The sequence below is a fragment of the Bicyclus anynana genome, chromosome 12 (assembly GCF_947172395.1).
Source record: "Bicyclus anynana chromosome 12, ilBicAnyn1.1, whole genome shotgun sequence".
Classification (NCBI taxonomy): domain Eukaryota; kingdom Metazoa; phylum Arthropoda; class Insecta; order Lepidoptera; family Nymphalidae; genus Bicyclus; species Bicyclus anynana.
In genome coordinates, this window is record NC_069094.1 from 11,846,183 (window position 1) to 11,859,055 (window position 12,873).

The 12,873-nt window shown below is 35.3% G+C and overlaps 1 protein-coding gene across 2 annotated transcripts in view; it reads left to right on the top strand.

Annotated features, from left to right (window-relative positions):
- Nucleotides 1-3,678: 3,678 nt before the first annotated feature.
- Nucleotides 3,679-12,873, top strand: part of LOC112052757 (fasciclin-1) — a 147,895-nt gene continuing 138,700 nt past the window's right edge. For both annotated transcript variants that reach the window (XM_052884720.1, XM_024091961.2), the window contains exon 1: nt 3,679-3,889. In XM_052884720.1, the coding sequence (XP_052740680.1) occupies nt 3,782-3,889 (108 nt within the window). In that variant the 5' untranslated portion in view covers nt 3,679-3,781. The remainder of the gene's footprint in view (nt 3,890-12,873) is intronic.

Here is a 12,873-nt window from a genome sequence, read left to right on the forward strand (position 1 = left end):
GACTCCTCTATAACTCAAAATCTATTTAAAATTAACATAAACTTCTCATCAAAAAAATCGAATTAGTCCGATTCGATATTTTTTATGAAATTTATTTGAAAGAAGAAAGAAAAAAAGAAAAAATCTTTATTACAGCATTATGCTACACAACACAATATGCTCATAATATTATATATTTCATTCACTTACGAGTACTCGTACTAGAATAAATCGTACGTACTTATAGTGAATAGATAAGAGTGAATCTGCATTAAGATATCTGTACACAACAAAAGGCACTAATCAGTTACCATCACGTTTATAGGCGTGACACAGGCACAATGGCTTACGGAGCCGGCAGTCAGGTAAAAATGGACCTCTTACAAAAACAACTCGACGACGCTTTGTCAGGTCTCGCATTTTAAACAGGAATTTCCTGTTGATATACATCCACACTGCGTTAAAGATTTAGTCTGTCTAAGACTTGTGGTGTGATTCCGCTATTTTATGCTCGTCGATGTAATATTCGCCTATAACAAGTTTTATTAAAATAAAATGTCACCAACAACGAAGTTGCCATGCCATGAAATGAGCGATGTCACATCGCTATAACTTTATAACTTTACTTAATTGGTTCAGGTTTGGCTGGTGGGATTCTTCGGCAAAGCCGTACCGCCAAATTATTTAGCATTCCGGTACGATGTCGTGTAGAAACCGAAAGGAGTGTGGATTTTCATCCTCCTCCTAACAAGTTAGCCCGCTTCCGTCTTAGACTGCATCATCACTTACCATCAGGTGAGATTGTAGTCAAGTGCAAAGAATAAAAAAAAAATGCTTGGATAGTATAGACATAATATGTCTAATACGAGTAGGTTTGCTAAAATTGAATAGCAAAATACAATAACTTGAAAAAAGCTAATTTCTTTATCTAAATATTTATAATGAAATCAATAAAAACTTCAGTTACTTATGAACAAAGTTACCAGTTTTATGTTTCTGTAATATTTTTTTTTTTAAATAAAAGGGCTGTTTTCATCATGTTTTGATGTTTCGCTCCGAAACGGCTTCCATTTAAAAATTCCATGACAAACCTAAAAGTAAGTAGCACAAACAAACACAAAGTTACCAAGTATTTTACCTGTTTATCTTTTTTTATTTTATCTTGACTTATATAAACGTATGTACGTTTATATAAGTCAAGATATAAAAAAAAATCGCATAATGTGAAATTGCCACTTGGACATTCTTTCCCTCTCCAACTAGTCTAAGAAGATTGTGTTATAGGTAGGTGCGATAATACTCTAGCGGGCGGGGATTGAACAACAACTATGCTTCGGTGATGTGCCCGGCTCCTTTAATAGTGAGCTAGTGAGGCTTAGGCATTAGTAGCAGCCTTAACAGAGGCCTAAATGGTGTTTGATATTTTCTTCGTAACTAGGTCTTTTTGTTCGTTGACAACAGAGACAATAAAGCTGATACTTTAGCTGAATCCGTGGATGCCGATCACAGGACGTAGAAAACGTTGAAGTCAGTTGATGATAAAATCTTTGAATTACCTACTAAGTGGAATTTCATATCTATACTAATATTATAAAGCTGAAGAGTTTGTTTGTTTGATTGAACGCGCTAATCTCAGGAACTACTGGTCCGATTTGAAAATATATTTCAGTGTTAGATAGCCCATTTATCGACGAATGTTACAGGCCACATATTATTCCCGTATTCCTACGGGAACGGGAACCATGCGGGTGAAATCGCGCGGCGTCAGCTAGTGACAGAATATTTATATTTACAAGCCAAATAAAACCGAGGTAAAGAGTTAAAACCTTTAAAAAAGGAAGTACCTAGATTTAAGTTTAAAATACCAATCTTTTGTTGTAAAAAGCAACTTTCATAAAGCGACTTAGATTTTCTATAATAAATGAAATATCTTAGAAAGAAGGCACTGGAAGAACAAAATTATACAAGCGACATAAAACCAAGCGAACCACTTTATACGACTACCGTACTAACATAAATTATATTTTTGCCATAGAGGGTCTGATATTTTTTTCATGATAAAATTATAGGACATTGGCAGTATACTGTGGTATTGGCGAAGACATAAATATTTTCTTAACAATATTTGACAGAAAGACTGATTGACGTAGATGTTTATATATTTTTTCACCAAAATAGAGTGGCTGGTGACATAAATATTTTCTGTAAGACTTTGCGACGTACTTAGTATTTTGTCTGATTCTTAAGGTCCAACAGATTATTTTCATTGATTATTTTCTTAAGGTCATTCACGAGAGGGAGACTTGGAGCTTAAGCTCTGCTTAGCTGGGTGCTTGTGCTGAGGGTGATATTGACTCTAATGACGACTATGAGATGTTGATGAAACGGACCGTAATCGACTGCTTATCGTTCTCTTAAAAAAACGAATGTACGAACCAAATTATTAGAGCTTCAATAGCTCAACGGTAAAGAAGTCGAACTCATCACCGAGGGGTGGTGGTTCGATCCCCGTCTCGTTGGTCTATTGTCGTACCCACTCCTAATACAGTCTTTTCCGACTAGTTAAAGGTGAATGGAAGTATTGGTCATATTTAAAAGATATGGCAAATATTCTTTTTTTAAATGAAAAAATATCTAAGAGATTATCGACATTGATAATTTATAGAATGATTGATAATTAATTTCTAAAAAGAGGAATCAGCACATCAGAATATATAGTAAGGCGGTATGTACTGAGGTTGACCACTTGACCTATGAAGCAGATTGTTAACTTTACCCTAATAACTCAATTTAGCTCAAATTGTCGCTTAGTTAGTTTTGCCTTTCCACCGTCGAAGAACTTAGTAGAATACCTACGTCGCTAAAGTCTCCAAGCTTAACACTTAAGCCTGTGTGACGTTTATTAGCGCTGCGACGAACTACCTGTGTCATTAAGAAGTTTAAAGCTTTGGCAACTGCGTTCTGAAGATTTGAACTAACTGTCTTAACATAGCATAGTTACTATTAACTCTAATAGTAGGAAAATGGTTAGATATCCTACATTAAAGAAGGTAATAGGCTGTTTTCAAATGAAAAACCATTGATAACAGACCAACACTTCTCAGGGACTATAGGTCAGTCAGCAAGGGACATGGCCTATGGTGCCTAAGAGTATGCCACTAATGATAAGAAATTTTTGTTCCAAAATTAATTGCCAAATCCATTCAATTAGTTTCAGAAAATAGTGCCTTTAAATAATAAGCAAACAAATAAATTTAATTCTTTAAAGACATTAGTATAGATTGTTATTAGCGAGTGTAATATTATAATACGAATTTTTTGGCGTAGAAGGCAAAAACACCCTAATTTCGATCTCATTGAAACAAAGCTTTTTTCTTCTAGGCCTCCTACGGAAATTGCTTACAAATCTGATCCAAACTAAGCTTTATCCAGGAAATATATGAAAATACGTAACCAACTAGTTATTATAGTAAATAGCCTTAACTTACAACCTGGTAAAAAAAGATTCGCTTTCGTAGAGTCAAAGCATTTATGTTACAAGTAAGTTATGTTCCACCACACAGGTAGGAACAGTAACCGTTAGTCCGTTACTCACCAGTATTTTGTAATATTTGAATGAGGCGCGAATGATGACCAATTTGGCCATAACGTATGCGTGAGCGAGATAGAGGCCGCGTCAACGCATCGCCTCTCAGTGGTACGTACTCCGGCATTTACCGTCGCGCGACTCCGACCGCCGCGCGTAACCTCTGATGAATATCGCGAGTGCTTCAGTGGATAAGTGAAGTTTGGAAACTCGAAAATGGGTGGACTCAAAGTGTTGTTGATAGTGCTGTACTTGAGCTTCGTTGTGGCAGAAACGAAGCCGAGCCTTGCCGAGAAGCTGAGAGAGGACGCCGATCTCTCACAGGTAAGAATAAAAACAAAGTTTTGAATAAGTTTGAAGCGGCCGGTAAACTATTACTTAATTTACACACAATTTTGCATTTGTTTTATGTATGTTAGTTGCAAAATATATACATTTTGTTGTTATAAACTTTGCGAGTGCCAGTGAATTGGTGTTTTGTAAGTAGTTGGCACTTTGTTAGTTGTTACGCGGGAGTGAACTTGTTATTCGAGTTTCTGTTAAGGTGCCCATACACGAAATTGTCGCAAACGTATGTAGATACCCTATAGGAAGTGTAGGACGTAGGTACATATTTTTTGGCAATATAATACTGGTTTTAGTTAATTGACAACGTAAAAATATATATACTTACTTATTCACTATTTAAAACCAATATTAGATTTGATGGTTTGAAGATTTTATTAGATAATTTAGTTTTACCAATTAAATTATTAATGAAAATAAATAAAAGCAAGTTTTAACACAATTAATTTCAGATGAAATATGCGCAAAATGCGGATAGGTAACTAATACAGATGACTTATAGACAGATTTATAAGGAAGATAGTATTCTAAAACTATAAATAATTTATACGAAGGATTAGAGTAATTACCTAAATAGATATAATTTAAATTCCCAATCCGCCCATTTGAAAGCAGTAATCTCAAATAGCATTTATTGAAAGGATTCAATTCAAGTCATAGCCAATAGTTGGTAGAGTATATGTATAATATCTATGTATATAGTATGTCGGTAAGCGTTATTAAGTATATATTTACCTATGAACAGTTATTCAATACCTAAGGCCACCCGAGCAAAGCCAGGGGAGGTCAGGAAGTAGATACCTCTGTATAGCGTTAACCAAGGTAGGTCCTATTGACCTAATTAATTCAATTAAGTATAGATTCATTACATTATTACATTAAGGCTTATAAACCTACTTGGGTTCTCATAAGATTTTATAAGGAATAGCAGGACGATTAACGACGAAAAGATAAAGTATTTACGAGCATGTACGACATGACTCACAACGTTGATAGAGAATTCCAATAAGCTTAATATGAAGTTGCAGGCACAGAATAAATAAGTAGTGTTGTATAATACTATAAAAATGATTCGATTATGTCAAGAAGGCTTTTTTTTATTCTGTATAAGCAAGCGCTTAGCTGCAATCACGCCTGATGGTAAGCAATGATGCAGCCTATGGTGAAACGCGCTTGCCTAGAAGATGCCTATTCACTCTTGACTTGAAGGTACCCATGTTGTAGGAGGTGGGGAAAACGGAAGCTGGAAGAGCATTCCACATCTTTGCAGTGCGTATAAGAAACGAGGAACTAAACCGCTTAGTACGCGTCCGAGGAATATTGATGACGTAGCGGTGTAGATCTCTGCGATGCCTAGCAGTCCTGTGGTAGAACGGCGAAGGTGGCACAAGATCAAATAGTTCCTGAGCGCACTCCCCGAAATATATCTTGTAGAACACTGATAGACAGGCAACCTTTCGGCGATGCTCTAAGCTTTGAAGTTAAGAGCTTGATAATGCCTCATTGCCAATGAACCTTCTAGCGCGTTTATCCACTGAATCCAAAGCAGCAAGCTGATATTTGGCGGAACCATCCCACAAGTGGGAGCAGTACTCCATACATGACCGAACTTGAGCTTGATATAAGGATAGAAGCTGTTCTGGTGTGAAGTACCGCTTCACTTTATTAAGGATGCCAAGTTTTTTGCCTGCAGTTTTTGCCTTAGATTCAATGAACTGTCCGAAGTTGAGTTTGGACGATATGGTTACGCCAAGAACCAGGCTCTAGGACTCTAGGGAACTTTAGAAGTGTCAAGTTTTTCTGCAATTAGCATAGATTTACTCGTAAGAGTCGGTACAGAGTACATTATAGATCTATGGTTTTTAGTGACTCAACTGCCTCGTCCTGGAAGACTATATCCAAAAGTTGATTATGGAGGTCTATTAAAATATCGATGTCTTTTAAAAACGTTTTCCATTTAACCCTTTTATCTTGTCCTTCTTCTCAACAGTTGACATTCCTTTTTTTAATTTTCTTACTCTCGCTATGTCTTTTTTTAACCCAATTCGATGGGTTATCTTTTTGAAGCAAAATCTTTTTAGGTACGCTTGACTGGGGAAGTAAGCTGGTGAATGCGTTACGAAAAGCGAAATTTGGAAAGGCAAACGGACGTTTAGAGGGAGAGTTACAGAGGTTTTACTTTAGTCGTAGTGTTTTTTTTTGCTACTGTATCATCAGAGGTAGTACACTTCGTTTACATCACTCCATTTATTATTGGATTGTCACTAAAGATAGGCAAGCATACTAATTCTAAGCATCCAATTAATTTGTTCAGGAGTTGACCCACATATAAACTAATAGACACTAAAAATAAATAAAAAAGTTAAACGTGTTCTCGATTAAATAGCTATTTAATTTTCAGGAAAATTCCACTGACTTTCAACACGAGCGGAAAATTTAGGAAAGAGCTTATTATAGACGTTCAATTTCATAACAATGAACAGTAAAAGGGGTAGGTAGGTGTATAATGTTTACAATACTCATTAGCGACACTTTCGAGGGGTTGAACTCAAATCAGGGATTTCTTCGATCTTTGCCCACTGGACTGTTGCTATCCTCACATCAGACAGTTATTTCCCTTGATAGAGAGTAAGGAATAGTTTTATAGTATAATTAGTCGTATGTTTAAAAAGAATTGGTTAATAAGAAGGAGAAAATTTCAAGAATATAAATTGCATTTGGAGACAAAGGCCAGTTACCACCTACTGTTTTTTAAAGTTATAATTGTGGGATAGAAGATGGCTCACCTGATGGTAAGTGGGTAACCATCGTCTTACAAAGTGTCCTGCGTCCATGAAACTGAGGTGTAGTTGCTAGGCCTTATGTACCTAACAAACTTACCATTTAAATTGAAACACAGGAATGCTTCTTGACAGTTGATATAATAATAGTGGCAGTACTTCCCCGGGCGGCTAGACGACACGACGGACGATACGACCGATGACACGACAGACGTCTTAGACTATTTAAATACCAGGACCAGCCTCGCTAACCGCTACCCCTCTGGGAAAGATCAAAAGTCAATGATCTAACGCGTTTATAAAAACTGTTGTTATAGAATCGATGTTTCATTGTTGTAATCGTTTTCGTCGTGTAAAGAGCTCCCTAAAAATGCCGGTTTGTGTAGCTAATCGGCATAAAAAACGGCCAAAAACTTGTAGTTTAGTAAAAGATGGAGTAACGTTTCATTTCAAAGTATTTAAACCTTAATTTTATCAAATTTGTAATAAAAACAATTTATAAAAATAATCGATTCTTTTGACGAAACAGCCAAACATCGATCAGTAATCGAATATTCTATGTATTAATTATGTGGATAGTCTAAGCAATGTGTTTGTTAGCCTGTGTTAAAATTACGCGTGTGTGTATTGCGAGTCAAATTTATAGTTGTGTGTAGTGTATGGACATAGAAAATTTTTAATGGTGTTAAATATTTTCGATGTGTGAGTTTACCTCGTCCGACTCAAAAAACGACAGACAATTTTGTTCGTGAATTTGAGTGCGATGCATCTCCATTTTCTAATTCTTCTATGACAGACGTCAAACATAACACCTCTCATACGTCGAGGCTTAGATGACTATTACTGAAGGCAATAAAAACCAGTGATAGCATGTCTAGGCCAACTGAAATCCACGCAACTTGTTTATCTAAATCGAAATCAAAAATAGCTCCATTGATGAGTCTCTATATTTTGCGAACATAAACTTTCGAAGATGTTGACAAGCCTTGAACAGCGAACACCGACATCTTGATAACACCACAATAGCAGACAAAGTTTGACTGAAGATTCGCATAATGAACGCAAATCTTGAATAAAAGTAATTATGGAGATTATTAAAAAATAATTTAGGAAAAGAAGTTTGTTTTCTATTCATAATAATTGAATTAAGAAATAATTTGTCTCTGAAATAAGCTTTAATTTTCATTTTTGTTGTCTACGATATAATATTTGTAGATGGACAACGTGAAAAAGTTTATTGAGTATTTCGGTTTCACTCGCGTAGTTCCCGATCCCGTGGGATATGGGGATAAAATATAACCTATGACACTCAGAAATAACGTGGCTTTCTATTAGTAAGATAACTTTCATAATCAATTCAGTAGATTCAGAGATTACTCCCCTACAGTTTCACAAACTAACACACTTAACCATGCAACATAATCTACTAGATATTATACTTAACGACGGCCTCCGTGGCGCAGTGATATGCGCGGTGGATTTACAAGACGGAATTCCTGGGTTCCCTGGCTGGGCCGATTGAGGTTTTCTTAATTGGTCCAGGTCTGGCTGGTGGGAGGCTTTGGCCGTGGCTAGTTACCACCCTACCGACAAAGACGTATCGCCAAGTGATTTAGCGTTCCGGTACGATGTTGTGTAGAAACCGATAGGGCTGTGGATTTTCATCCTCCTCCTAACATGTTAGCCCGCTTCCATCTTAGATTGCATCACTTACCATCAGGTGAGATTGTAATCAAGGGCTAACTTGTAAAGAATAGAAAAAAAAAAACAAAACTTAAAAAAGGTGTTCGAACAAGGGACACCAACTTAACCACTAGATTAGAAAACCTAACCCTATGAACTCAGCTATTGCATTCACGTCACTTCTAAAACCGCTTTAACGTAAAAATACTACGCCAGTGATTGTGTGCACCTTATGTAATTGCACAAGGAAGTATGTGAACGGTCTCTTTTTCCAGAGCAGTATACCGTCCGGGCGTTTTAACTGCTAATTGGTCACATAAAGCTAATAGAACTAAGGAAGAAGTTCTATGAAAGTAAATTAAGCTAGAAGTAACATCTGGTGACCTATTAAAACTTTCTGAAATGTTTGTTGATTTAATGGTAGGTGCCCTGTGAACTAATAGTTTCAAATCTTCCATTTCTTGTTGGGCTCTTATTGCCAGACCTTTTTATAAAAGTTGCACGTTCGTCAGTTTATGCTCTTACCATAGAACTATACAACGGTAGGTGACTAAATAGTTTGGACTGTGGTGACTATAGTGGTGAGTGGAGGTAGCAGTTTATAAAGATTCAGATTCTCAATAGTCTAATTTATACAACGTATTTCTTTATATTTTGTGCGAGAAATCATGTCAGTCATCATCACAGTTAGTGAATAGTCAGGTGGACTATTCACTAACTGTGAATAACTTTAGTGGATGTTCACGTTTACCAACTAGCTATTGTTAGCAATTCTCAAGTAACGTGATTTTGTATTCACTATTAGTTTGTTGCTAGCTGATTAAAATTACTAACCAGTGGGTTTTACATTGTGATTTTCGTAAACAGTGGGCTGGGAATACGAAATATTTTGATTCGATGTTCATTATGTCAGGTGGCTAATAGACCAAAGTTAGTGAATAGGCCAACAACATGACAACCCAAGATATTGTGACTGACTTATGACTGCGGGGACGTTATTTTCATAATGTGCCCAGAAACACATAAAAATTACCTACTATCTCTCAAAGTTACGATCCAGACCAATGTACTATCAGGAGGAGCATGCTGACAAACCTTCAACTTTTATCAAATGAGCAAAGCCTGGCCTTTTTATAAATACTCTCGTTAAATTATGTCGTTCTATAAAAGGTCAAAACATAATATTGTAGATTTGAATACAGTACCTAAATGGACATTCATTACATTAACGTCTTAGAATCTGGAGATGCACAGTCAAAAAGCTCAAAAGGTAAATGCCTTTTGTAGAAATATGTATAGAAATGGAATTTCTTTACTTTCTGAAAACCGTTTTCTTTATGCCACGATACTTCAATTCAACTGGAACTCATTTTCAAATTGTGGTTTTCAATGTAATGCCTCTTTTATTTTTATTTTTTAATAGCGGACGACTTTGTCTGCGAGAAAATCAGTGTAAACTATACTCATTATCCTTTTTAATCTTTATCGTAGTAGAGCTTGTTGTGGCAAAACCATTAACATTTAAAATTTAATTAAAAGTCGTTCGTAAGAAAATGTACGAGATAATGATTTTTCTTTTATAATTTTTCTATGTTTTAAAAGTTATTTTGCTATTACTGACAAAATCTAGCTAATTTTATTGTTTTGGAAGAATTAATGAATGTACTGACAGAGCTTATTGAAAACTTCATTCAATTAATGTTGAAAATGATTCAGTTAGTGTTTTAAAAATATATGTTTTAAGCTGTGTTAAAAAGCATTAGTTTCCTGTTATAAAATTTAGCTTAGCTTTTGTATACCGCCTGCTACAAAAGCAAGCTGTGTATAAAAGAGACAACACGGAACTTTTTAATGAATATTACCTACAAAAGACAAAGCTTTGTAAAAAAATGTAATTTGAGTGAAGGAATTTAATGAAAGAAACACCGAATGCTATCAAAAATTCTTTCAAAAACCTTTTTAGGGTGGAGGTAGAGGAACGAAATATCTTTGTTATTGGGTAACTTTGTTTGGCTATGTATAGGTATCAATGCAAGTTATCTCGATGCTTATTGGGTAATGCAGCATTTCAGCGTACTTAGTTATGTATTCAGAACGATATCATTCGGTTTACGGTTGTTAGACTATCAAAGCAAATATTCTGTGAACACAAATTTAGTTTGGGTATCATTGCCAGCCTAATTAGTGTCACACTAATTATATCACTAAACTTCAAATATGTATAGACTGTTTAAACTACAAATTAATTGTACTTTCTAATATGTAGGTTATGAATACTTTTGTTGAATTGCTCTTTGTTTTACGGTTTTCATTACATTACGCTACCAGCCATGTCGGACATAATAGCTATTTATTCAAAAATATTTATTTTTATAATTATCACTAACTTCATAAAAACTAGCCAGTAAAATTATTTGACAATGAACATGAGTTAAATGAGCAGTTGTACTGGTTAAATTGAGAAAATGTTGAAACACAAACAAATAAAAATATTATAAAATTAAGACCAATAAACAATGATCTACGAATCATTAAAATTGGTACAAAATCAGACACTAAGCAAACAGTAATGAATTAAGGAATGTCGAAATTGGTACAAAACCAGAAGAAGAAGAAGAAATACTTTATTGCACACAAAAATACAATTATAAATTAAAACAATAAAAAGATAAATTAAACTTAGTATGCAAAGGCGGCCTTATTACTAAAAGTAATCTCTACCAGGCAACCCCTGACGAGAGAACCAGATACCCAACACTAACAGAAAAGTTGAACTGAGGTTCCTTCTTATTAAAGGGTGTTGAAAATAAATTAATATTCGCCTACGGCTCCAACATCAGACCAGCATCGTCCAGTACGAGTACCATAATATTATTTCATTGTCACCTAAGATACACATGTGCCTCTACTGAGACCATTAGAGTATCGGAACAGATTGTAAATTAGCTTCTTATGGTATGAATCAGTTATTAACAAGGCAGGTTAAATAAAATTGTGTCATAGTCATCATATTCATCCTTATTAGCTAATTTGTACAGTCCACTACAGGGTTAGGCCTTCCTTCTATTAGATAGGGGATTTGGACCTACCACTATACTTAAATACATGACGTAAACTTAAGATGATAGATAAATTAGTTATATCTAAGGATAATGATTGGTAACGACGATTTAACGAGGCAATAGGGGTTTAGCCACCAACTTCTTGAGCTGCTAACGAGAATTTCTTAAAACAAATTAAAGTTTACAAATATTTTATAGACTGACTCACACATCTCACGTATGATTGATCAACGTATTTTGATATTAATTATTATCAACCCATTTTCGGCTCACTGCCGAGCTCGAGTCTTCATCAGAATGAGAGGGATAAGGCCAATAGTCCACCACGCTGCCCAATGAGGATTGGCAGACTTTACACGCGCAGAGAATTAAGAAAATTCTCTGGTATGCAGGTTTTCTCCCGATGTTTATCCTTTACCGTTTTTGAGACACGTGATATTGAATTTCTTAAAAAGTTGCATGCAGCATGCTCCAGACCGGATTCGAACCCACACCCTCTGGAATCGGAGGCAGAGGTCACATCCACTATCACGGTTAGCCCAGATTTTGATATTATCGTAATTTAATAATTTAAATGAATGCATACTAAGTATCTGTGATTCAATAAGACCCATCGATTTAGCTCGGTTACACTCTCGCTTCTTAATTGGACAGACGTCTCAAACGGTAACATCCGTTTGACTCTGTTGCCTTGTAAACTATATTAAAGGACCCACCATTCGCGCTATTGTCTTATGTCGTTGCCAGCTGCCGGATACAACAACTTGTTACGTAATTTAATTGTTCGGTGAATTGGCATTTGGTAAGAAATTACCGTGCATGCTTATTTTTAGCTTAATTTGCATGTTAATGTCTTTTATGTTGTTCATGTGAAAAGCATTCGTTTATTTGAAAGGCCGTCTTATAAAATGTAATTTGTTTCTTATCACTTGAATAATTATTGTAATAAAGTTGACCAAATTAATGATTCATCCAGAGTTAAAATGTATTGAAAATGATTTTTGACACTTTTGGTAAGTTTGTCAGCAGTGGAATAATAAGGCTATTTATGATTATTTTGAACATTGCCAAAAGTGTACAGCTTACTCGTAAAAGGAGACAGTTATAAAGCAAAAACTCCTTAAAAATAGTGTTAAATTTTGTAATTTTTTTGTGTTCTTTAGGGATCGTATAAAGCTTTATGTCTTCTTTTACTACATTCATGGCTCAATATGCTGTTTTAAAACCTGTTTCCTAATTCTACTTAAATGTTTGATATAAGTTTTAATATTCATCATGTAGATAGGCGTGGTGATTCTTAGGCCGGACTTATAGCCAGATGAGAGGTCAAAAGAGATTGTAGATCAGCGTGAACCTACTGCCCGTGAAGTGCACAAGTTTTAGATAGTAGGCACTTTATATACTAATTGCACATAATGGGAATGCCTTCTCTAATTCA